General features: G+C 44.4%; 1 protein-coding gene across 1 annotated transcript in view; it reads right to left on the bottom strand.

Moving 5' to 3' along the window:
* The window catches only part of NTN4 (netrin 4), a 159,206-nt gene that overhangs the window by 70,447 nt on the left and 60,872 nt on the right, over positions 1 to 27,887 (bottom strand). The window contains exon 3 of the mRNA XM_075600401.1: positions 2,504 to 2,782. Coding sequence (XP_075456516.1) covers positions 2,504 to 2,782 — 279 coding nt within the window. The remainder of the gene's footprint in view (positions 1 to 2,503; positions 2,783 to 27,887) is intronic.

The raw sequence follows: 27,887 nt of genomic DNA, 5'->3' as shown, positions 1-27,887 counted from the left end.
GAGTGCATTCAGAGTTATTGCACATTCCTGTGGCTTTTGCTTCATCTGCACAATCTTGCCCTCGCCCTTGCTGCTGCCATGAAAAACCTCAGGTAGGAATAAAGGGGTCGATGGGCATGTTTGTGCTGTCCCAGAAGACTCAGACAGATCGTAAATTAAATCCCAAATCAAATGTGGCTGTCTCTTGAGAAAATAAAGATATGTTCCGTTTTAGATTTGGTTTTGCAGAGATGCACACTACTGCGCTCGTACATTTTTCTATATTTTTGAATAGGCAGGTTTAATTTTTTTTTAAAAGGCTGAAGCCTCTTACGTACAAGAATTCCATTTAGTTTTGGTTCGTGTTGCAGACCAGGGGTGGCCAACTCCAGTCCCCGAGGTCATGTATTCAGGATATCCCTGCTTCAGCACAGGTGACTCAATCAGTGGCTCAGTCATTGTGAGGTAGATCACATTTTAAAGAGATTTACACAGATGGGGCTGCTATAGCCAATCATGAAAAGAAGTCCACTGCTTATATTCCAAAAGCTTTTATATTTCACTTGAATCTGTAATCAACGGGAAGTCGTTCCTCTGTCAGCAAGACATTTTCTGTTGCTACAACACATACAGCTCAACCCCGTTATAACGCGATCCATTACAACGCGAATCCGCTTATAACGCGATGCAAGCGTGGCTCCCAATTTGCGTATTTATGAATACTTTACAACACGATTATTGGTATAATAATTAATTATTATACCAATAATATTATTAAATATTAAATATTATAATTATTATACCAATAATATTATTAAATATTATTCATTATAATTAATTAAGCGGTATCTTAAATACTTTATTGTACAATGCATACAATTGTTCAATATCTCTAACGCGATCCGCTTATAGCACGATGTGATTCTTTGGACCCCAAGCACAGCGTTATAAGCGGGTTGAGCTGTATCTATGCATTTAGGTGACTCAATTTCTAATACCAACTTGTATTTTTAACAAAGTGCTAAGCTTGATGAAAACGTTGTGACCCCTCTGTATGATATCACGGTATCCATCCCAGAAATGTCAGCACACGAACATGCCGCTGATTACAGATCCTTACTAATGAATGGCTACAGTTACACCATCACTCCGAGCTATGCTCCTGGCTCCTGTTTTGTAACTCTCACGCAAGCGTGTCTTTCTGGAATAACAGCAACTTAAGCTACTTGAAAAACCTAAAGAACTATCTCTCCCAGCCAAAGAAAAAACAGCCGATTATAGCACAGCATTGCATCCCAGCGATATACAGCATTATTGCAGAGCTGACAGCATTTAAATTGAGCACGATTACCTTGTGAGTCCTCTGTTTAATGCAACAAATCTCTACTATTTACTGACAATGTATAGTTCTTTTACTAATGAAGAAGATTTGTCTAATCTGATTTTATTTTGAATAAAATGTAATATTGATCCTGTGTATTCTGTGATGTTGTCATTTTCATGTTTGCATTTCTAATCATAAGTGTTACCGCTATTTGCCTCAGGTGTGCAGGATGACACTATCTGATTTTCCGTGTTGCCGTTTCCTTTTGCACAAGATACATAAAGTGGAAAGCAATTGGAGTGGGGAAAGAAAGCAATGGCTAAAACACGGTCCAGGGAAAGAGTGTGGGCTTCCCAGTTGCTGATGTGATGTTAATGCTTTCACTGGTTACCTAGGGTTGCCAGGTGGCTTCTCCAAAAATACTGGATGCAATGATGAAACGTGGGACGCGCTCGACACACACACACCTCTCTCACCTCCATGCTGTTTCCTCCTCTCCTTGGCCCCACCCTCGGGCTCCTGACACCTCCTCCTGATTGGGATGCTGCTGGGTAATGCAGCCAATCAGGATGGAGGAAACTGCCAAGACCCCAGCAACTGCTCTGCTCTCTCCCTGCTCATGGAAATGCCATGTTCGGTCAGGTCACTATGTCCAGAGAGGTAATACCGGTCACATACATGTCCAGTATTACCTGTAATTTGTTACTGGACATTCCGGTTCAATACTGAACACCTGGCTAAAAGGGTACCCCAGGACTACCTACATACTGTACATTTCAGTGTTTTTTTTCTGTTTAAAAGGAAAACAAAGAGGCATATATTAAAAATAGATCATCCTTGAAATCTAATAAAAACATATAGAACAGGCATAGAAAGAAAGGTAACAAATGGAAATAAACTGAGAGGCCGTGATAGAGTAAGAGAGAATGACGGAGAGGACGAAGGAGAGGACTGAGAGAAACATAGATGGATTTAGATACAGAAATGAACAAAGGTTGAAATGATGCAGCACTGGGAATTTTAACAGGTGGTTCCATAAGTGTTCCTCTCCCCCCCGGCCCCCTCCCCACATATATGTACACTTCTGGTATCCTTCAGTGATTATATTATTTGAAGTTATATTTCCTCTATAAAGAGCTTTTAATATTGAAAGCTACAATGATCGGTCAAAAACAAAAAACATATAACTTTTATACTCACCACCTGTAGTTTGCTAGTTGCCCTGATTTGCCGAAACCCTTCCACCGGGATGCAGTGATCTGCATGTCCGTTACAGAAGCAACTGCCCTTGACGATGTAGTCGTAGACGGCATAGTGTGCCAGGGACTGAGGTTTGATTTCCGGGTCCTTGTCCTGGCAGGGACATGACTGTTGCTTCAGCAGCTGAACCCGCAGGTTGGTGATTTTCAATTGGTCCTGTGCTTCTTCGCTGTAGGGATCCTCAGCGGAATAAGGAGGTGACATAGCGCGGTATATAACCTACAGAGACAAAGGAACACAAGGTGTTTCACTTAACAGGTACCACGTGGGATCCTACTGAACTCTGCCATTCCATGTAGACAACTCCAGTTCTCAAGAGCTACCAACAGGATATCCATCCATGCAGGATTTCCAGGATATCCATGCATTAGCACAGGTGGCTCAATCACGATTGAGCCACTTGTGCTGAAGTAGGGATATCCTGAAAACCTGACCTGTTGGTAGCTCTTGACTGGAGGACTGGAGTTGGCTTCCCATTATGTACACAGTACCAGTTACACATGAGTTACTTTTTCCCACCATATCACCTTTTGCATTGCACAATTATCCAACAGCATTTGCTTAAGGAAAATATTGCTGTAAAGGTATTTTATGCATGGATTTTGTATTTTTTTTTTCTTTTTTAAACGGTTTGATATCTCCAACTAATTCATGTAAATGTGGAATTGCCGCTGCATTTGCGCCCAAGGAAAGGTCACTGATGACTAGTAAGGGTGAAAACAAAAGTATCACATATTTTGATCATATACAGTATACGATATATTGAATGCTCTGAAATATTTGTATTGATAAAGAAAAAAAGTGGGTGCGCTCAGAAAAAAACAGCTCCAACACACATATGTCTAATAATAGTATAATGATAGATGCTTAAAGGGGTTGGTGTGAACCTGCAATGGGGATGAAGCTAGTAACCATATACTGTAGCAAACTCTTGAAATGGTTGTTAGCTGACAGTGGAGCAATTTGAACATAAATGAATAAAAAGAAATGATACAAGAGAAATTATGAAATAAACCATTGATTGTGGTATGAAAAGTGACATGAACCAATGAGGAGCTTCACATATAGGGGTAGGATCAGTGAGGGAGAATTAAAATAAATAAATTGTATAGAGCTTGTAATATTTAGACTTTGATGATTAGCATTTTAGGTTTTACTACGTTGAACTGTGCACCTTGAACTCCTCTGAGGGCTAAAGGTTACTGTATGTTTGCAGCGCAAAACAGCTGTGGTTTGCAAAATGTGGTTATAAGTGTTCACAAAATTCCATCTGCAAGAACTGTATACTGTGGCAGTGTCAGCCTTATTTTGCATTCCACTGTTAAGTTGCTCTCTATGACCTTGCAATTTTCTTTAAACTCATTTGTATTAACTTAGCTAAGAAATAAATCGTTTTCTTTGCATTGATAGCGCTCTGTTTTTTCTTTCTCCGCGGCTGCTGAAACATTTTGAAATGGTTAATAATCAGCTCACTAGATACAGTGAGACATCCTAGTTTGAATACTGTTAACTATCAATATGTTTGTGTGAGCCAATGTGAAACCATGAACCCTTTCCTTACTAGAGGAGCCTGCAGTGTTTACAAAAAGAGCACCATGATAAACTAAGCAAATACAATATTCAAAGTTAGTAAAGGTCAGTACATATCAAAAAGTTTTCGGGAAAGACACAGGAATGCAAAATATTTTGGTTTATTGAAAATGTCTTCTAAATTCTAATATATAGTGTATAATAAATATGGGCTGAATATAAACTATTATTCCACCTTGAGGGAATGACAACCATCTTGTCCTATCCCTTTTAATCTAAGCACTTCCTAAGCAAATATCTCCAAAATGCTATATTATATAACAAAAAGAGAAGTTAGAACTATTGTACAGAGCTTAATATAGCATGGCAGGAACAACAAAAAATAAAATATAAAATATACTTAATTACTAAAATATGTTGGAAAAGCGCAAGACAATAGAACTCCGCCATGTAGGAATGGCATCCTGTTTCAGTGTTGGAGCTCTGTACTGTACATGGGCAGATGAAAAGACAAAGTGGGCGAGTAGATTCTGTCACTGTAGAAGAAGAGAACTCTTGCTTTGAAACTCATGGCCGTTTCCATGGAGACTGTTGGGAGCTATTGTGATTTCTGACAGCAGGATTGTAATTTGATTTAGTGGGACATCTGGAAGTAACAAGGCAGTAAAACGTGGTGAGTTATTTAGATGTAAGCCAGGCACACCTGGGAGATGGGTACCATGTCTCTTAGTTAACCCCTTAATTCCTGAAAGAACTTGCCTCAGGGAAATATTTAAACAATCTGAGTTCTCTGGGCTTCTGAAGCTCTTCAGATACCACCTGTGCCTTTCATAGCAATAACACTTAGCAATAATTGGCTTAACACCAGGCATTGCACCATAGAATAGGAGATACACGTGTGCAACTCTGTGTGTATCGTCATGTGTCAGACTGTTCATGTGCAAACCTGGGTATCTCATCTTATACTATATTAGTGAAAGCACTGTATGCCTGCCTGCCTGCCTGCCTGGATGTCCGGTGTCCCTAGGGGAAATCTCATTGGTCCCTTGGCCCGCCCCCGCACACCTCTCATTGGCCTGAGGCGGAGTGACGGGCCAAAGGACACACAGGGACACACACACACACGGACACGGACGGGGACACACACACACAATCCCCTCCCGGTGCCCCTCACGCTCCCCCGTCAGCTGGACCGTACCTCAACTTCCACACCCCCCCACCCTCCCTGTGCCCGAACTTACCCGGAGTCCCGTGTACACACACACACACATTCCCACCCCCCCGAAGCTCACACACACCTCACCCCCCCCCCAAGCTCATCCCCCCCCCAAGCTCACACCCCCCCGCCCCCCCAAGCTCACACCCCGGCGCCGCTACAGTCAGCGGAGCGAGCGCCCGGGACACACGCAGGGGAGCGGCCACAACACGCGGCCTCCCGCCTCACATCCACGTGGGAGCGGCCGGATGAGTGAGGCAGCGGCCGGATCAGTGAGGCAGCGGCAGGATGAGTGAGGCAGCGGCAGGACAGGTGAGCTCCCCCCCCCTCCACATGCTACGTGCTGCTCTTGCCCCTCCGGTCCCGGCTCCCCCCTGTCACCGCGTGACAGGCCGCGGGACGTGAGATGGGAGGGGGGATGCCCCTCCGGTCCCGGCTCCCCCCTGTCACCGCGTGACAGGCCGCGGGACGTGAGATGGGAGGGGGGATGCCCCTCCAGTCCCGGCTCCCCCCTGTCACCGCGTGACAGGCCGCGGGACGTGAGATGGGAGGGGGGATGCCCCTCCGGTCCCGGCTCCCCCCTGTCGCCGCGGGACGTGAGATGGGAGGGGGGATGCCCCTCCGCTCCCAGCTCCCCCCTGTCACCGCGTGACAGGCCGTGGGACATGAGATGGGAGGGGGGATGCCCCTCCGGTCCCGGCTCCCCCCTGTCACCGCGTGACAGGCCGCGGGACATGAGATGGGAGGGGGGATGCCCCTCCGCTCCCGGCTCCCCTCTGTCACCGCGTGACAGGCCGCGGGACGTGAGATGGGAGGGGGGATGCCCCTCCGGTCCCGGCTCCCCCCTGTCACCGCATGACAGGCCGCGGGACGTGAGATGGGAGGGGGGATGCCCCTCCGCTCCCGGCTCCCCTCTGTCACCGCGTGACAGGCCGCGGGACGTCAGATGGGAGGGGGGATGCCCCTCCGGTCCCGGCTCCCCCCTGTCACCGCGTGACAGGCCGCGGGACGTGAGATGGGAGGGGGGATGCCCCTCCGGTCCCGGCTCCCCCCTGTCACCGCGTGACAGGCCGCGGGACGTGAGATGGGAGGGGGGATGCCCCTCCGGTCCCGGCTCCCCCCTGTCACCGCGGGACGTGAGATGGGAGGGGGGATGCCCCTCCGCTCCCGGCTCCCCTCTGTCACCGCGTGACAGGCCGTGGGACGTGAGCTGGGAGGGGGGATGCCCCTCCGCTCCCGGCTCCCCCCTGTCACCGCGTGACAGGCCGCGGGACGTGAGATGGGAGGGGGGATGCCCCTCCGGTCCCCGCTTCACCTTCTCCCCACCGTTGTCCCCGCTGCCTGCGCAGGAGGAGGGGGGGGGAGCGGGTGTTGGTGCTGGTGTGTGTAATTGTGTGAGACTGTGTGTGAGTGTCTGTGACTGTGTGTAAGTGTGTGTAAGTGTCTGTGACTGTGTGAAACTGTGTGTAAGTGTCTGTGACTGTGTGTGACTGTGTGTAACTGTGTGTGACAGTGTGTGTAAGTGTTTCACAGTGTGAGTGTGTGTAAGTCTGTGTAAGTGTCTATGACTGTGTGAAACTGTTTGGAACTGTGAAAGTGTGTGTAAGTGTGTGTGACTGTGTGTGAGTGTGTGTAACTGTCTGAGATTGTCTGTAACTGTGTGTGTGTGTGTGTGTGTGTGTGTGTGTGTGTGTGTGTGTGTGGTGCACTGTGCAGTGTGAGCAATGAGCAGTGTGTCAGTGTGTGCAGTGTGAGCAATGACCACTGTGTGTGCTGTGTGAGCAGTGTGTGTGCAGTGTGCAGTGTGTGTCAGTGTGAGCAGTGTGTATGCAGTGTGAGCAATGAGCAGTGTGTATGCAGTGTGTGCAGTGTGAGCAATGGTCAGTGTGTGCAGTGTGACCAATGAGCAGTGTGTGTGCAGTATGCAGTGTGTGTCAGTCTGAGCAGTGTGTGTGTAGTGTGCAGTGTGACCATTGAGCAGTGTGTGTGCAGTGTGCAGTGTGTGTCAGTGTGTGCAGTGTGAGCAGTGTGTGTGCAGTGTGCAGTGTGTCAGTGTGAGCAATGAGCTGTGTGTGTGCAGTGTGAGCAGTGAGCAGTGTGTGTGCAGTGTGCAGTGTGTGTCAGTGTGACCACTGTGTGTGCAGTGTGCAGTGCGTGTCACTGTGAGCTGTGTGTGCGCAGTGTGCGTCAGTGCGACCAATGAGCAGTGTGTGAGCAGTGTGTGTGCAGTGTGCAGTGCGTGTCACTGTGAGCTGTGTGTGCGCAGTGTGCGTCAGTGCGACCAATGAGCAGTGTGTGTGCAGTGTGTGTGTGTGCAGTGTGCAGTGTGAACAATGAGCAGTGTGTGTCAGTGTGAGCACGGTTCACATCCCGGGCAACGCCGGGTCTCTCAGCTAGTTAGATATATATATATATCAGTACATTGCTGTCTTTGTGTATCAGTGCATCAATGTGTGTATCAGTGTGTCTGCATATGTATCGGTGTATGCCAGTGAATTTGGAAAGAGGGACTAAGTAGCACACGGTGCTGGAATTAGGGGTTAGCAGCCCTTTGCTGCCGTAGGATCCGGCGATACAATGATCTGCAATGCATTGCTGGTCATTCTGGAAGAGAAGGGGTTAAAATGTGTTCTTGGAAAATATTTGCTATGTCTGCCTCCCCCGACTTCCAAAGGCACCAGACGAGTTATCATCAAGCTATAATGCTGACAAAATACCTTGGGTCAGCTGAATGTGCCTTATTGCATGGTTTGCAACTCCTCCAGTCCTCAAGAATCCCCAACAGGTTACATAGTGACATAGTAAATGAGGCTGTAAAAAGACATATGTCCATCGAGTTCAACCTATGCTAAATTTAGATGACAGATACTTTATCTCAGGGGTGCGCAAAGTTTTTAACTCCGGGGTCAAATGACGTCACGGGGTCATGTGACGCCGGTTACCATGGCGACACGTCGCCGAAGATCAGGTAAGAGAAGCTGCAGAGGACTCACGCGGTCCCCCCTGCACTTAATTTAAATGCCTTGGGGGAGAGCGGGGGACCTCTGTAGCCGCTGCGCCCCCCCCCTGGAAATTCTCCCGCCCCCCACTTTGCGCACCGCTGCTTTATCCTATATTTACAGTATTTTAATCCAGAGGAAGGCAAACAAAAAAAAACCAGTGAAACATTATCCAATGATATCTCATATGTGGGGAAAAGAAATTCCTTCCGAATACATTAATGGCACAATCTATCTAAAAAGATGTCCAACCTTTTTGTTGAAGATAACTATTGTATCTGTCATCACAGTCTCCATGGGTAATGAATTCCACATGTTAACTACCCTTACTGTAAAGAGCCCTTTGACCCCTTGTCGTTTGTACTGCCCTTGGGATGAATAGTTCTTTGACCCCTTGTCGTTTGACTGCCCTTGGGATGATTAGTTCTTTGACCCCTTGTCGTTTGTACTGCCCTTGAGATGAATAGTTCTTTGACCCCTTGTCATTTGTACTGCCCTTGGTATGAATAGTTCTTTGACCCCTTGTCGTTTGTACTGCCCTTGGGATGAATAGTTCTTTGACCCCTTGTCGTTTGTACTGCCCTTGGGATGAATAGTTCTTTCGAAAGTTTAGATTTTTAGGATATCCCTTCTTCAGCAGAGGTGGCTCAATCAGTGGCTGAGTTATTTTGAATAAGCCACCTGTGCTAAAGCCGGAATATCCTTAAAACCTGACCCGTGGGGGGTTCTTCAGTACTCGAGTTGGGATCCATTGCTTTATTGCATAGCATCACTTAGTAAATATGGCCACTGCAAAGGGATAATGAGTATGACTAGGCACAGGCTTACTCTACTTATGGGTAATCAATAATAATTAGATCCCACCCAATAGTTGAATGATTACAGCTGCTTACCCTAATTGCCTGCACCTACAGTATTATAGTGGATTGAAGGGTAGATAGATATGGAGGGTAACATATACAAAACATGATGGCAGATCTTTATATAATTTGTTAAACCAAATACCCGTTGGGAGATATTGCACATGAGCTTTTTCTCAAAGAAAGGATCTTTACAGTACTGGAAGTCATAGAGAGATATCAATATATAATACAGTGTGTTTATTTTGAGGGAGGGAGATGGATGTTTAATCCTAGACTCATGCTGCCTTACATTTTGCCTGCAATTGTTAAACATATACTTTTTGAATAAGCCTGTGTACAGGGTTACCTTTCATGCACCACCACCCTAGTAATGTCGACTCTATTCAATTGAAAGTTGATGGCCTTTGTTGTTGCACATAAAAAGGTTCTCTATTGAATGTAAATAAACGTTTAGGTGCACTGCACTATCTTGTGCCTGCATATAATGAGGATGGAAAGGCATAGAGATTTACACTGCATCAAACCTGGCAGTTTTTATTAAAGGGGGAAAAATATGTTCAGTATTTGAGTTGCAGACTTTGCCTCCTATTACAGTATAACACGTGCATTGTCTAATGTAACACATTTGTCCTAGTCTTGCAGCTAAGAGACTTGCTGAATGGGCCCTCATGAGTTGTAATAATTCTTGTATTGACTCTATAGCAGGCTTTGGACATCGTGGGGCTCCAGCAACCTTTCAGAGGTTAATAGACTGAGTGCTAAAACCTCACAGGGAATATGATGCAAGTTATCTGGACATTGTTATCATCCATAGTAGTGACTGGGATTCACACCTTAAAAAGGTCCAGGCAGTCCTAAATTCCATTGAGGCCGGTTTGACGGCGAACCCCAGTAAGTGTGCCATAGGTTTGGAAGAGACTTAGGTTATACAGTTGGTAGGGGGTTGGTAAAGCCTCATGTCTCAAAGCCTAAGGTTATTAGGGAATGGCCAAGACCACTTAATAAAAAACAGGTTCAAGCCTTGCTTGGGTTGGCATGCTACTACCGCCGGTTTATACCAGATGTTCCACCATCTCTACACCTCCTGTCTGATTTAGCAAAAGGGAAGAATTCTGTCATGTTAAAGTGGTCCGACCAAGCAGAGCAAGCCTTCTAAAAGTTAAAAGACGCATTGTGTGCACAACCCATCTTGGTGACTCCAGAGTCTACCAAAGAATTCTAGATCCAATGAGACGCCTCTGATGTAGGTGCTGTCCTCCCACAGATGGTTGGAGCGGAAAAACATCCAGTGCTGTATATAAGCAGAAAGTTAAACCCCCATGAGAGAAAATATACCATTGTAGAAAAAGAGGACTTGGCAATTAAATGGGCTCTGGAGTCCTTAAAATAGTACTTGCAAGGTAGAAAGTTTACCCTTATAACAGATCATGCCCCTCTAAAGTACATGCACCAGAATAGAGAATGCATGTATATCTTTATTTATATAGCGCCATTAATGTACATAGCACTTCACAGCAGTAATACAAGTGACATGATATAAATAACATAATATAAATAACAAATAATACAAATAACACATAATAGGAAGAAGTGCTTCAGACATACAAGTAACATTTAGGAAAAGGAGTCACTCCCCCCCAAGAGCTTACACTCTAAATGTTAAGTAGGAAGAACGTACAGATACAGTAGGAAGGCGTTTTGGTAAGTGCGTCTGCCAGGGGCCAACGTCGATGTATGAGGTGTAAAGTATCAGCCACGGAGCTACTCAGAAAGGAATGCCCGGGTTACTCGCTGGTTCCTACGCCTTCAAATGTTCAATTTTATTGTAGAACACAGGGCCGGATCCAAACACGGAAATGTAGATGCATTATCCTGGGTTTACGCCTCCATCTGGACAGTCGCTCATCCGACTATGCCGGGCAAGGGGGGGAAGGGAATAGGGATATGTGATATACCTAAAGATAAAGTGCTAGAAGTTAGGTATTTAGGACCCAGCACCTTCCTAGGCTTGTACCATTTCTCCTCATCTGGGGACTAGTTAATGAGCTGCTGTTTTAATAAAGCAGTGCAAGCAACTCCCAACCCCTTGCTGTTTCCTGGACAATAGTCACACTCTGACAGCATCAGAGAGAGCTACAGGTGCTGCTGCTTACACAGGTACAGGGCTGTGTGTTGGTAAACAGCTTAGCAATCCAACTTGTATATAGCAGTTAGCAAAGTGTTGGCCAGTGCTCCAGACAGGGGATAGGTATTCTGTTTTGTTCTTGTTTGTGTTGTGCTCTGTTGATTATAAACCTGATAAACAGGTTTCATCTGAGAGACCCTGCAAAATGGCTGAGTAGTCACAACATATGTATGTATGTATGTATGTATGTATGTAGTACAACCAGGGGTGTAGCTATAGGACCCGTGGCCCTTGCTCTTGGGAGGCCCACTCACTTGCATTGTTGTCCCCGACTACGCATGCGCGAATCTGGCAATCTACTCGCCGACTGAGCATGCGCAGGAGCACCCGGCAAAATTTTGCCGGGGGTCCACGCATGTCCCACTACACCACTGAGTACAACTGTAATTTATTTGTGTCCCCAGCACAGAGACTGCACATTCACATTTGACAATGTTGCACTTTATTTTACATCAGACAGACATGAATATGATTCTTCAATTAGTACCCACTCTTAACACTTGAACAGAGGTACATTTACTTAGTTGCTCTTCATAGATGTGTGACCCGGCCCCCTTCTCTTTACTTTGGGGCATCTCCTCTCATTATCTTGGTATTACCAGGCTAATTTGGGGATCCTAGCAGGTCCTGTATAGTAACCCAACACCTTTGGCCTTTATGATAACTGCCACTTCAGCCTGAGAGGAACGTCCATGCAGATTGGCGGTTAGAGCCGATCCGCCGGCATCCAGGAATCCTCGTTACTGAGGCCCTCTGTCACCCGCCGTTTCATACATAGCAACTTATACTGGACTCCCTCAGGGGCCTATGCTATAAGCCTCGATAAGCCACTTATCAAGCCCTTATCGGCCAAAATGCCTACTGTTATTCAGTAAGCCTCAATAAGTGGGCGATAAAGTCATAAATCTCCCAAATTTTCAGCCATCAAAAAAAAGATCGCCGGGCGATAAGCCACTTATCGGCAGGTTCTGAAACTTGTGCAATTCTAGTAGCCTAGATAAGCTTATCGAGGCTAATCGCGGCTCTAGAATGGCGAGTTTCTCCCAAAATCCTCATGCCAGGAAAAGTTGGCGTGAGGCTGGTGAGAAACTGCTGAGAGGCCGCAAGAGAGGACTTAGAATGCATTTTTCCTGCATCAGATTCATGCCGAGAATCTCCGGAGCTGATACCCATTAATATCAGCACCGGAGACCCCCGGCATGAATCCCATGCAATAAAAATGCATTTGCAATCAACTTCGTAAACTTAGTGGCTAACCGCCAAGGCAATGAAGGGGTTAACCATCACTGCCATGTTTATTGTGGGAAGCGGGGGTGAGTGAAGGTGGTATTTGGCCCTTGGTGGGTGTTTAGGCCTTGCAGGCGGGTTTCGGGTGGAATTAACCCTTTCATTACATTAGCGGTTAATAGCGCTAAGGTAATGAAGGGGGTTAACCTATGCCGTTACCCACCTGGTAGGTATAAACACCCACCAAGGGCCAAATGCCACCTTCACCCATCCTCGCTACCCACAGTAAATATTTTAAAGTACCACAACCCTACTATACACCTCATCTACACCTAACAACCCCCCCAAACACATACAGTACAGTAATGGGCAAAATTATTATTATCCAGATATGGATAATAGTGCATTTGCCCATGATAAAATCAAACATTAGCCAGTCAGCATTAATAAAATAAATATAACGTTCAACTTACCCCTGCCATCCTGAAGGGCATCCTCGTCAGCATACTGCAGGTCCATGTCCCCAGATGCCAGCAACAATACAAGAAAAAATACAATCTAATGGACCAAACCCCTTAATCACCTTAGTGGATAATAGACGCTATAGTAATTAAGGGGTTAACCCCTGTCACCCGCTACCCACCCGGGAGGCCTAACAACCCACCCCAGACCCACTATACGCACCCTCTACCCATTGACTGGCACAGTGGTATATCATACCCATATAACATGGGACTGATAAGCCACTATATCACTCAATGGTCAACCTAATAAAAATAATTAAGGCAAAAATACACAATAATAAAAGAAATACACAAGCACCTAAACACCAATAAAAGAACTAAAAAACCTAAAATTTATATTAAAAACTTTTGATCGCTGGCGAGATATGGGCTGGGAGAGACAGCTCTCTCTGTGCAGCTCTCTCTGCCGTCCAAAACAAATCTTCTGGTGAGGCCTTTTGAGAGAGGCGATCATCACGTCTCTGGCTACGCGCCCATTTTGGGAATTTTGCTATTACACGTAACCGAGGCTTTCTGAATACCGTGATAGCAACGCTCAAAAAACCGTTGGCGAAAACGGCCCAGCAATTTGTTTATGAAAGGCCGTGTTCCACTTAGGATCCTGGAGAGCCAATGGCAGTGACATGTTTAAAAGGCTAAATTGTAAGGATCAAAGTGCCCCAGCATGAAAACTGGAGCAAAACGGAAGGGAAAAATAGCACTATATTTCTAAGAGCATAATATAAATTAAAAAATATATTTTGCTCCAATTTTGTCATTGAGACTTCGATATATAACTCTCATTAACTAATATTGTAAACCCGTTTAGAAAATGTTTAATTTTCTGAGCTAAGTAGTGAAGCTGTTGCACTTCGGTGAATATGTCCTAGTATATCACTGACTATTCAAAGTATTAAATTTAAAGTCAATAGCTGTATGTATGTATGTCTTTATTTATATAGCGCCATTAATGTACATAGCGCTTCACAGTAGTAATACATGTGACAATCCTATAAATAACAAATAATATAAATAACACATAATGGGAAGAAGCGCTTCAGACATAAAAGTAACATTTAGGAAAAGGAGTCCCTGCTCCAAAGAATTTATAATCTAATTAGTAGGTAAGAAGAATGTACAGACAGTAGAAGGGCGTTTTGGTAAGTGCGTCTGCAAGGGGACAAGGTTTATGTATGAGGTGTAAAGTATTAGCCATGGAGCTACTCATATGCTTCCTTAAGCAGGTGTGTTTTAAGGTGGGTCTTAAAGGTGGATAGAGAGGGTGCTAGTCGGGTATTGAAGGGAAGGGCATTCCAGAGGTGTGGAGCATTCAGTGAGAAAGGATTAAGGCAGGAGAGGGCTTTAGATACAAAAGTGGTAGAGAGGAGACATCCTTGAGCAGAACCCAAGAGTCGGGATGGTGTATAGCGAGAAATTAGGGCTGAGATGTAAGGAGGAGCAAAAGAGTGTAAAGCTTTAAAAGTGAGGAGAATTGAGTATTTTATATGGGATTTTATAGGAAGCCAGGAGAAGGATTTCAGCAGGGGAGACGCTGAGACAGATTTAGGAAAGAGTAGAGTGATTCTGGCAGCAGCGTTTAGGATAGATTGTAGGGGAAACAGGTGAGAGGCAGGAAGGCCAGAAAGCAGGAGGTTATCGTAATCAAGACGGGAGAAAATGAGGGCCTGTGTCAGAGTTTTGGCAGTCGAGCAACAGAAGAAAGGGCATATCTTTGTAATATTGCAGAGGACAAAAACGACAGGTTTTAGCTACCTTTTGAATGTGAGAGGAGAATGTGAGAGAGGAGTCAAGTGTGACCTCTAGGCAGCGTGCTTGTGCTACTGGGTGAATGTGGAAGGAAGTAGTAGGGCCAGGTTTGGGAGGAAATATGAGGAGCTCTGTGTTTGACATGTTAAGTTTAAGTCGGCAGAGGGCCATCCAGGATGATATAGCAGAGAGACATTCAGAAACTTTGGTCTGTAATGTCAGGGGTTGAAAAGTAAATTTGTGTGTCATCAGCATAGAGGTGATATTTAAACCCAAGAGATGTGATTAGGTCACCTAGAGAGACTGTGTAAAGAGAAAAGAGAAGAGGTCCCAGGACAGAGGCCAGGGTTAAACCCACAGTGAGATCGATAGAGGAGGAGGAAGTGTTAGCAAAAGAGACACTGCAACTACGATGGGAGAGGTGAGGAGATTCAGCATAGAGCTTTGTTACAGATACAAGAGTATAGAGAATGTGAAGGAGAAGAGGGTGGTCCAAATTATCAAATGCTGCAGAGAGGTCGAGTAATATGTACAGAGTGTAATGACAAAGACAGAGGTCTCTGACAGCATTAGTTATTTCAGCGAGGGCTGTTTCAGTGGAGTGAGCAGTGCGGAAGCCAGATTGTAAAGGGTCCAGGAGAGAATAGGTGTTGAGAAAATGGAGCAAGTGAGAGAATACAAGATGTTCAAGGAGTTTAGAGGCAAAAGGCAGGAGGGAGACAGGACGATAGTTGGAAAGACAGGTAGAGTCAAGCTTCACTGTTGTTGTTAAAAATCTGCAATGCTGCAGTTTTTCTTCCTAACATCCAAACAAGTAATGAATGAAATGTCATAAGGGATTTTGCATGTGGCTTAAATTAAGCTATTTTTAATGATTAGTTTTTTGATTTCATAAAGGATTTTGCATGTGGCTGAAATTAAGCTATTTTTTAAAGATGCATTTTTGATTGACCTCCAGTATAAATGATTTGCAAAATACTCACATTTTCCTTCTCATTTTTGTGTTACACTCACACACAACCTCACTCTCCTGTAAGGAATACATTATCATTCAAAGTAGCATGCAAAGAACAGCAACATGAAGTAGCCCAATAAAACGGAAATGCATCGAATGTTACCATAGACATTTAAATAAGTAGATGTGTATGTGTATATGTATATACACACACATTTTATTTAAAACTCTCAAAATATGGCACTCTTGTGCAGTGTTTTTCAACAGGAGTTCCTGCCTCCCCTAAATGGTTCCTTGCAAATTTCATGTCATTTGAAAACTCTACCGAATACAAAATAATTTACAATGGATCTGATCTCAGAGTAATTCACTCAGCCTGGCTAGCTTACAATGAATTCCTGGGCCATCCTATATTCTAGGCAAGGTGGGGTGCTTGGGAACACTGGGAAAGTGGGGCAGGGGTGGAATCATGTCAGGGGAACACATACTCCAAGAGCTGAGGCATTGTTAATCCTCGACAGTGAGCCACCTATCTCTGCGGGAACTAGGAACCATGGCCTGGGTCCTAGCCCCGTTGGCTTGATTATCATTGGTCAGTTTGAAATTCCCACACTCCTTAAGCCCACTCCTGTGGGCTGTCCTAAAGCACTGTCACCACATGGTCCTGATTGGTCTGTCTCGGATGAGCCCTCAGCCACTGATTGGCCATCGAAGAGAATCTCTTCGCTGATTGGTTTGCACCTAGTTTTCCATTCTTCCAGATGGAGGCTGGGGAAAGTAGGTAAGGCAACGCTGATCAGAGCTCAACAGGCATTAGAGATTATCCAGTAGTTCATGGCTAGTCATGGTGTCAGAGACTAGTGGGAAATTTGAACTGAGAACCGAGAGGCTTTCATCCCAAATTACTGGGATACACTGAGGCGGATGGATCGTCATCTTAGACATCCTAAGTAAGAGCGCTATGGCAGCGCCAAGCAACCTAGGATTCTCCCTGTAACTCTGTTTTGGTGAGTTGAGCTTGTATTTGTGCATTGTGTTATTGTTGGCTCCGGCCAAAATAAACTCTGATTATTTAATTCCTTCATTCTGTTTGGTGCTTGATTCTCTTTGTAACTGTCTGGTTTTCCATGATAACTGTTATATACATCACCTCCATAAAGAATATAAGTGCACAAACCATCTGATCTATACTATAATTCTAAGTTGAATTCTGTGTGTTTGCTCGTTTGTATGTCAGAAGCATCGAAATCTTAGACACGGCACCACGTAGCACAACAAAACTTTCACTGGACATTCTGCTGCGGATTTGTAGGTCAACGCAACTATTTTGAGCTTTCTATGTGACTCACCTCCCAAGTTATGGACATTCTAAGTGTCCCTCGGCTGTCCAGCAAATCTGTTAGAGCAGGAGCGGGGGGCGGGGGCGTGGCTACTAAGGGAGGGGGCGTGTCTGCAGAAAATCTTACTCAGCAGTCAAACCGAAGGGACGGGGGAATGGGAGGGACGTGCAGGAGTATATAAAAGCAAAACTAGTTCTCTCCTAGATGGGAAGCAGTGGGTCTTCGGAGCTGAATCAGGTTAATTTCAGCTCCGCAGACACCAAGCTATCCCAAGATACTTACCCGGAAGGTGCCCCGGTTCTTCATTTAGGTTTGAAGGATGCGAATGAAGTCATAGCTTCCTATTTGCCCGCATGACGTGTACCTTTAAACTGCCATGTTGTTCATCTTGGAGGGCACCTTCAGAGGTATGTTGCTCAGGAAGAAGGGGGACCCCATAGCTCAAATTAAAGTGGTTCAGCTACAGGTAGCTCAAATTAAAGTGGTTCAGCTACAGGGTGCCCTCCTTCATACAAAGTACAAAACAAAAAACCCTAGGCAGAACCACACCTTTACTATGTGGAGCGACTAATAGATTATGTGTAAAGATTGTGGATCAGGAGTGTTGGTTATATCGCGGGCATTCTGGGCTTCTTGCTTTCAACAGCCCAGTTGTAGTTTAAATTTTGTTTTTTAGCCTTCTATCAACACCCCGTACTTGTATTTGTTGTTATAGCCGTGGATCCCATCCGTGGGATTACAGCTGTTTCATATGTACTGTATTGCAGAAATGAGATCATCTTATAAATTAGCAATGAAGATATCATGATTAGATTTTCTAGGGCTAATCTTTACAATGTTAAATATTACAGATGTACAGATGTGCAAGTCAAAAGAAGAAGTTTAAAGATATTTTATTATATGTTCGATGACATTGAATATGAGGTGACAGATTGCGGTTGTTGCAGAATACTTGTCTATTACTAGTTTACGGTCAGGGAGCTGAGGAGCCGCAGCACCGGCCCAGCGCACCACACCGACCGGCTCACCAGGGCAGCTCTCATCGCTCGATAGGACAATCCGCCCATGTGTGAGGGACATAACAAACAGACTTGGAAACAAATACTGTACATTTTACCTGCGCTTCCTTTGTGAAGGACACTGCTTGTAAAAGGATTGGCCTCACATTTATGGAAAACCAAAGAACAGATTCTGCGCTCCTACCAATTTGGGCTAAAATATACTAGTGACATGTTTACATTTAGAACCTAAGTCTGTGTGACAAAATAGTCATTTTGTTACATCTTTTGATCAAAACATGATTCAAGTCTGCCAACCTCGTCAAGGTAAACTCCGTTTAGCAGGTACCTGCACTGAATATATGCAATTTCTGATAGTCCTAAACTTTGTGAAGTATGTGTAGCCAGGTAACCCCCTGGGCTTCTCATTTCCCTGCCTAACACATAAGTCCTGGTACCGGTGCAGGCAGTGTTAGGATTAAATCTATGCCCTGCTGTAGTAAGCAGCTCCCTTGAGTGAGAGGGGGGATACCTAGGGCCTAGGTACCGCCCATGCAGGGCTGAGACCTAGGGCCCCTCCCCATGTAATATAATGGAGCTGCAGCCAAATTTAGTGGGTTTTCTCTGTCTCTCTCACTCCTCAGTGAGAGAGGTGTTTTTCTCCTCTCCCCTCCTGGGAGTGGACCTGGTTCAAGGCCTTCCCTCCCTGGGGGGAGTGGGAGCAGCTACCTCATACTCCACCAGGGACTGTGGGAGATTGGGATAGACATTTGGGGCCTCAAGCCCTGGGGTTTGAGTCTAGGGACACAGAGAATGTATTGCAAGGCATGCTGAAAAGAGACCGAGGGGGTATCACCATTGTTGGTATTTCCTACCTCGCTTCATGGCTGAAGATGCCCAGTGCTATACTGCCCAGGGAAGAGGTGATGCCTCTGGGCTGGGATGTATGCAGAGATGTACCTTGTTGCTTTGATGAAGTGTGTTCAATAAAGATCCAGTTATGTTTTATTCTACTGCCTGAGGCTGCAGTCTGTCAGCGGGAGGGAAGGAAGTATTCTGCGGGGACTGCACCTATTTCTAATATGCCCTGTAGAATTGGAGGCGCTACACCACGAAGATGAGAGCTACAGATCACCAAAAGCCTGTCCTGTTCATCCCCAACTAGCATCGGTGGAAGCTCAGAGCCTTCTGTATACCTGCAGGTGAGTACCACAACACCGTGTAACAGTGAGATCTCTCGTAGGGGGGTGGAACACTGGTTACATATGTGAAAGTGCCATGAAGGGGTTAATAAATGAAGGATATGCTTATTTGTGATTTAGTGCAGTTAAAAGCTGTCCAAAGCCAATAACAAGGTTCCCTTATTATAAAGGTAAACTGCGAATGCGCAAATACCCTAGTGAGAAATATTAATATTGGGCTAAAATATACTAGTGACATTGGAAAATGTATAGCAAATGATGTCTATGTGCATAATGTCATCGCTTGTCAACAGTGAATATCAATACAGCCCACACAATTGTACAGGAAGTGTACTGCGTATTGAAAACAGCTGAAATAAATCCTATACATCATCTATAAACATTTCTTCGTGGCTTTTTCAAAATTTAACTCTCCTTTATATGCCTTTCATGCGCTGCAACATACAGTAAGCGTCCGCAGAGTGTTAACATAGTTGGTATACACAAAGTCAGCTTTTATAAGCAATGCACATTTTTTTTCATATGTTTATATATGTAAAAGGAAATATATCTTGATTTTTTTGTAGGAGGAAAAGGAATTTTCCATTTTTAAGCAGTGTCATATAATAAACTAATGAATGAGGATTGGAGTAAAGATTCGCTAACGTCCAAAAAAATGCACCATCAGCTCATCAGCTCATGAGGTGAGCTGATGGTGCATTTTTTTGGACATTAGCGAATCTTTACTCCAATCCTCATTCATTACGTTGTTGCTGCTTGATTGGTATGACGCGCTGAGGATCAGAGGGTACGTGGGTGTCGGCGCTTACCACATTCTCCCCCGTGAAACCTCACGTCTGCAAGGGAGAGGAACGTTTACCGGACGGACCGGAAATGCTCTGACGCACTTCTGGCACTCGGGAACTCCGCGCTGGAGATGAGAGAAGGTGCAGCTGACTGTTAAGACGTCCTCGTCCACTCTGCCAGTAAGACAGCGGATCACAGAAGCAGGAGTGCTACAAGAGGGATCCATAGAGGTACCAATATTGTCTCTCTAATCCGCAAGGATCTCAGGCAGCGGTTTCCATTGGAACTCCTCTTTATTATACACGCTGTCTTCAGAGACTTCTCCAACTACTGTTTTATTGTTGTTACACCCACGTTCTTTATTCCCCTCGTTGCTAACCTCAGTTGTCCAATTTATTACTATATTATTTTTGGAACTCCCTGTTCAGAGCTTCTAGTAGCTCCACCATTGACCAATCATATAATAAACTACCTGCCATGTTGATGGCTCCGTAGCTAACTTTATAACCATTAAATAACGCATCACCCACACAGCTAATCTACACCTGGGATGACCATTATGCCTTCAAGCAGACTAGAGAGGTGTCATTTTTAAATCCCTGCATAGGCATTGCTAAGCTGCTAAAGGGTGTGAAATGGGGAAGAAACTGTCCTAATGAACATGAACCTCAGTGACAGATCTGTATTCCTTATTTCCAAAAGGCCTTACATTCATACAAACAAGACAGAGGTGACCACCACAGCTGTAACCACCACAGCTGTAACTGAGACACGCTGCAGTACAATAAGAGACACAATCAGCTCAGTTAATAATTCCTTCTTGAATTAAGTACAAATAGTCGTATTAGTCCAGTTGTGATAGTGCAGCGTAAACGAGTACTTCAGTATTGGGTGATACCTTTTTTTTTATTTGGACTAACAAATGATATTATAAGACAACTTTTGAGAGATCTCCTTGGATCAAGAATAAGGAAGGGGCGCTTTCTTGCAAGACGAGAAGAAAATTAGGCTTGTGGTCAAGTCCGTTACATGTTATATACAGTAATATGGATACATATTAATGGTTCTCTAGGCACTATATATTAGAGTTGCCACATTTACGTTTTTATAATATGGGACGCCGAAATCCAGTATGAAAGTGTGACGTTGTGACAGGGTACCTTCCCTGTTTAAGTAGCTTTATAGGCAGGGCCGGCGTGATGGCCGTGCTGTCGGTGCCACTGCACTGAGCCCCGCGGTTACAGAGGCCCCCGTGCTCTTCCCCAGAATAATTTAACTGATTGCCTGGGGAGAGCCTCTGTAACTCTTACCTTCTCCTTCATGATCTCTTCCTGTCAGTATCCCTCATCATGGTGCCACAACGTCAAATGGCGTCGCGTTGACATGACAATGTCATGTCGCAATGTCACGGCGTGTCCCGTTGTCATGGCACCACGACCCCATTTGACGTCGTGGCACCATGATAAGGGACACTGACAGGAAGAGATCGCGAAAGAGAAGGTAAGAGGCCCTGCACCACTGCCCTGCACCGAGACCCACAATTTTTCTAGATGGCCACGTTTAGAGTAAAACCTGTGTAAGAGAGCTGAAGTCTAGCGCTAATTAACCGGATCAGCTGGCTCTTCCTTTAAAAAGCCTGCAGCATTCACTGCAGGAGGATCTCTACGCCAGGGAGACTGCTGGAGGGATCACAGGGGAACTACGTCTCTCTGGTCCAATCACATACTGGACCTCTGTGGAGAGAAGCCTGGCCAAGGATTTCCAGACCCCTCCCCCAGTGAAGATAACTGACCTCCACTCTGTGATATATATGTGTTGTTGGTAAGGGGCTTAGCCCCCCAAACCGTAGACAGGGTCTATGCTGTGTAGTCAGTGCTCCCTATAGGAGCTAGGTTGTTTTGTTTCCCTGTAACCTTGTTTTTGCTGGTGAAACCTATTTATGTTTTGAAGGTTCTGGCTAAATAAAAGCCATAATTTGATTTTCCCTTAAAAAACGCCTCCTGTTTTTAAAACCTTTGCACATCTCTCCTGAGTGATGAATGATTTGCAAATGCTCCGAGACCAGGCAGTACCGAAGTTATAACTTTATTATTTGAATAATTCAGTAAGGTGACATCTAACGGAAAAGGTAACTATTACAATCAAGTAGAAATCTATTACATTTTATGACTGATTTCCTTCCAGTAATTTTAAGTTCAGGCATTTCATGTTAAAGCACTAAAATACGGGACAATTATGCGTCCCGACAGACCTTTCCGGGATAACAGAAAAAGTCAAATAAAGGACAATCACGTAAATATGGGATATCTGGCAACCCTACTATATATATATATATATATATATATATATATATATATATATATATACACAAGCGCTCCTTGGTTATCCGGCTGAATCCGCACCGCAAACCACCATCAGATTGTGGATCCAATATTAATCCGCGGCAGGGTGCGTCGGATCATCTGTTTCGACGTCGGATAATGCGTTTAGCAGAATGCATAATCCGTTGTTGGATAACCCGTTCGACGTATAATGGACCGTCGGAGAGCGAGGACCACCTGTACACACACACACAGTTCTCACAGTAATAGGCACTCATCAAGCACTGTATATCCAAACAGAATGAACGTCGCTTATTGACTGAGTATCACGTGGACGGTCGTAGTCCACCTATGCGACCACAGTATTCAAATAAAAAAAGAAATGGGTGTCCGCAGCGCTCCTCTTCAGTTAAAACATATTTTCTTTATTCAATCCATCAGAACATACAGTAGAAAAATATACAAGGGGCGCTGATTTGGACCTCCCAGGAGCTTGACAAAAGACCTGTGTGGTCGGTGCCCATTTGTTATTTTTCTACTGTATTTTCCGATGGATTGAATAAAGAAAATATGTTTTAACTGAAGAGGAGTGCTGCGGACACCCATTTCTTTTTGTTTATATATAGATATACACATTATAGATTAGCCAGGGTGGATTGCAGAAATCAAAAAAAAAACCTGGCATCTCTCCCCTTGTATATCAGTCAATCAGTTCCAGTTGGGTTAATGTGAAATATTTCTTATATAAATATAAACAATACAAAATTATACATATCTTGCAAAAAAAAGTTCCTCAAACTGTACTTATTGATACACTACATGATGTTATGATTTATTTAGCCAAATTCCCATTTCCCCCGTAATTCAAAATATAAAAAAGGTTTTAGAACCTGAACATGGGGTCAAGAGGGTGGGTAGTAGGGTTGTTGTATTTTAATGTTTCTTGGGGGTACAGAGGGTGGGTGGTTAGGCCACTCGGGTGGGTAGCAAGCGGAGTTAACCCCTTCATTACCATGGCTGTTCCCACCGCTAGGGTAGTAAAGGGGTTAACGCCTCCCGCAACCTTACGGACACGCCTAACGACCCACCATGGGGCAACTACCCCCTTCACCCACCCCCTGTACACACAAGAAAGCATGTACTCAGGTTTAAACCCTTCATTGCCTTAATGGCTAGCTGCTAGGTAATGAAGCTGTTTTTATTTTATTTTAATCACACAGTATTGTAGTAAGGGGTCTATGGAGCTGAACCACATTAATTTCAGTTACCGGTACCCCTGCTTCCCGAGTTACAGGCCTCGGTATGGGCTGCCGTTATTCCCCTTTGTTTAAATCTCCCGTGTCACGTGACCGGGAGATTTCAATGCACAGGAGATACCGGTACCCCAAACCGGGGCCTGTAACTCGGGAATCAGGGGTCCCCGGATGTGAAATTAATCAGCTCCGGAGACCCCCTGCTACAATACAGTGTAATTAAAATGTAAATAAAAACAGTGCAACCGCCTGTAAGAGCTGTGCAGTGTGACGCAGCTCTCTCTGTGCAGCACTCTCTGTGCAGCTCTTACAGACTGCGGGAAGACCGCAGGGGTAGGACTTAGAAAAAGGCTGAGATATGGTCACTGTTATCCCCAGCGGTATTGTCATTTTCCTACCTCATGGCTTGTGACTTGCGGTAATGCTTTCTGAATACTGTGATAACACAAATATCAAACGGAACGGTAGGGTCATGCCACGCAGTTCCGTTTGGCAGTGATTTTATTGAAGCTACTAGAATAGGCACATAAGTCTTACTTCTCTATTGTACTTTGTTATTGAAGACGGATCCAGTAACAAGTATTTCCTTTTCTGCTATGGGAGGTTCTAGATGCCAGAGTACTACTGATCATATGAGAGTGCATATATTGGGATACTACACATTATTCCACATCGTTATGGACTTACTATACTATAACATTTTCTTGGTTATCAATTTTTGTTTAATTCACCTACGCTCCCCATACTTACAAGAACCATTTTTGAAGACTGAACACACAGTTTAACGATCGTAGTATGTTTCATTACATCAGATTACCAAATTGAAAATATATACATATATATACAGTATATAAACTGTATTTTTTTTTATCGCTCTATTAATTTACTTACTGTTTTTATTCACGAAATTCACGGGTGGTAGCACTTTTAAGTTTGTGCTTGCAATACATACATAGTAGTCTTGAGTGTAGGTACCTTAATTAAAAAACAAAAGAGGTATCATGATGGCACATGATGAAGCCCAGTCACTTATGATTACACTATTGTGCTTACCAATGCTGCCAGTTCTTCATTCCAGTGTCAATCGTATATTGGCAATGGGTAATCCAAATGTTTATGGATGTGCCATAGTTCATCTCACAGTGTTTTACAGATTGTCCCACAATGCAGACCCATTCTCGCTACAAACATGAAGCTACCATGCATAACACAGAGTAAAAAACATTCCAACTTAAAAACACATAAATGTATCTCTTGTAGAGATAACAAATCCCCTTTCTTAAGTAGTAATCGCACTAATTTTTATTTTGTACAGAATTCCAACCAACCTCTGGAGCTCTTGCGTACTCTTAAGTTTCAAGGAGCCCCCTGTTCCTGACAAACTTACTGTTAGTTGTTAGTGCTCTTTCTTGATATTCAAAGATCCTCTCACATGATGTTGTGGCTTCCTATTGGCCAGCTGGACCAAAGCCGCTACGTTGACCATTTTGATATTCAGAACAGGAACACTGGCAACTACAAGGGTAAATATCTCAGGAATCGGCAGGTCCCCGGAGCTAAACGTAGCACTATTCAGCTCTATAGGGCCACCTAATTCACATTAAGTGTGAGTGATTAGGGGGATTGCTGTTTCAATAGTAAACAATGTGCACTCTGCTGACGCAAGATCAACTCTATCATATCTCTCATTTTGTTGTCTCTTGTGCGCTCTAAAGAGATGTGTACAACATAAATCAGGAATAACTTTCAATGCAGCTGTTGAGATTTTTTTCTGTCAAATCTTTCCTTTTGCTGTAATTTCTGACTGTTAAATCGGGTATCTGCTTCCTGCAAAACAAGTCCACGACTCAGTCACAAGAGTTTCTTGGAATAGGAGCTACTGTATCAGTGTTACGACAGCATCGCCCAGGCATGGCTGACGTGTTTTATCACAGCCCAGTATTACCTCATGATTGAAGAGTTTAGTGTCAGATTTTTGACATGAAGTTATGTTGATGTGTCAGAGGAAACTGTATTTCCTATAAGCTTAAAAAATAACTATAAAAAACGAACATACCATTACATAGGAACAATCAATCGACATTGTCTGAAAAGCTATAAAATAGCAGGAAACTAAAGATAAATTGGTATTGAATATATTTGCATGTCACTGAGGAATTCCCATATACTTCTTCAGTGGAAGTGTTGCCAAGATATATTAGTACAATGCTTATTGCATCTTTCTTCAGAGACAGCTGGTTCTGCTATACAGACAGGCAGAAATTATGCTACACACATGATTAAACAGGTGCATTCTGTCACATACTGTACCAAAAACATAAACTTTATTTGAGTTGCTGTTTAAACAACTGGCAACAGTTACACTCTCTACTTCCACGCAGAAACGTTTCCCCCTGCGCACCCCTGCCTGCTCTCCTTACCGGCTCGCGCCCCCCTCCTTCCTTGTCGTCGGCATCAAATGACGCCACAGCGTCACGTGACCCTGTGGTGTCATTTGACGCTGTGGCGACGCGTCGCCGAAAACAAGGTAGGAGACATTGCATATGCCTCACACAATGCCCCAGCATTTAATTTAAATGCCATGGGGAAGAGCGCGGGGCCTCTGCAACTGCCGTGCACCCATGAAAATCTTGCGCGCCCCTGAGGGGCGCTCCTCCCACTTTGCGCACCCCTGGTTTAGAGCAGCGTGTTTTGTGCTGGAGCAAATCTCACAGGACAAAACATACTTCTCCACATCAAGGCAAAGTTGGGGGTCACCAGCACTGGCATGAAAGGAGTTTTAGTCTTCCTGATCCTTGGGTGACAAGCAGTCATCGAGTCATCGTGGTTCTAGAACCTCCAGCCAAACACTGCAAGGTGGAATATACAGAGCACCCTTTAAAGAATAAACAGCCCTTTTCCTCAAATGGTGTCGACGGTGACTCTCTAATGGACTGCACATACGGTTCTGTGCTGTTCACTTGCTGAATGCGTTGTCAAATTAGTAGTTGCCAGAAAGCTATTTTGTTGCAGGACCATGCTGGCAGGGACCGGCATGGATAATTCTCTATTGTATTACAGCAAAAGTGCATTGGCTTTGCCATCTTGCGTTCCGACACAACGTTAAATTGGGTGAAGTATAGTGCCCACCGGGATTGTATTGTGTTCAGATGGCGGGTAGTTTGTAGATATTCCAAGTTCTTGTGATCTGTAAAAACAATTATAGGATACAGTGTTCCTTCTAAGAGATGCCGCCAAAATCTAGCTTTAATAGCTAGAAGCACCTTGTCTCCGATGCTATAGTTCTTTTCAGGTGGGATGAGTTTCCTGGAATAAAAGGCACAAGGATGCAGCAACACTTTCTGTTCTTGGTGTTGTGACAGGATTGCCCCAAGGGCAGTATCACATGCTTCAACCTCGATGATGAAAGTTGCAGTCGGCTCTGGATGTGCCAGGACGGATGCTGAGGTGAAAGCTTCTTTTGATTGTTCAAATGGTGTATTTGGGAATACCATGCAAACATAATCCCCTTCTGAGCCAGGGCAGTAATATGAGCCACCATTGTGGAGAACCCCCGAATAAAACATCGGTAGTAATTGGCGAATCCTATAAAGCATTTAACGCGTTTGACATCTGTAGGGAAAGGCCACTCTAGCACAGCGTTGACCAAGCTGGAATCCATTTGCAACCGTTCCGCAGAGACTACAAATCCCAGGAGCAGGAGCGTGTTACATTTGAACGCGCCTTTTCCACGTTTTGCATATAGAGAATCTTGTTGGAGTCGTTCCAATACAGTCTGGACATATTGTCAATGCTTCTCCAGACTTTCAAAAAAGATGAGAATATCATACAGGTAGATAACAAAATCTGTCAAGAAAGACTCCTTTGTCACACAGACTTAGATTCTAAATGTAAAAATGTCACTGGTATATTTTAGCCCAATTGGTAGAAGCGCAGGAATTGTTCTTTGTTTTCCATAAATGTAAGGCCAATCCTTTAACCTGCTGCATACTTCACAAATGAGCAAAGGTAATATGTACCGTTTTTAAGTGGAGGGGGGCAATCCAAAGGGCATGAAATGTTAGTCAAAATGGTCATACCTAGTTCGGAAGGCTGTCTTACACTCGTCCCCTGAGCGTACTCCCACTAAATTCTATGCCCCTCTGAGGTCCAGATTGGAGAATACTTTAGCTGCAAAGA

The sequence above is a fragment of the Ascaphus truei genome, chromosome 5 (assembly GCF_040206685.1).
Source record: "Ascaphus truei isolate aAscTru1 chromosome 5, aAscTru1.hap1, whole genome shotgun sequence".
Taxonomy (NCBI): Eukaryota; Metazoa; Chordata; class Amphibia; order Anura; family Ascaphidae; genus Ascaphus; species Ascaphus truei.
Note: the sequence above shows the minus strand (reverse complement) of the source record. Positions and strands in the feature narration are given on the sequence as shown.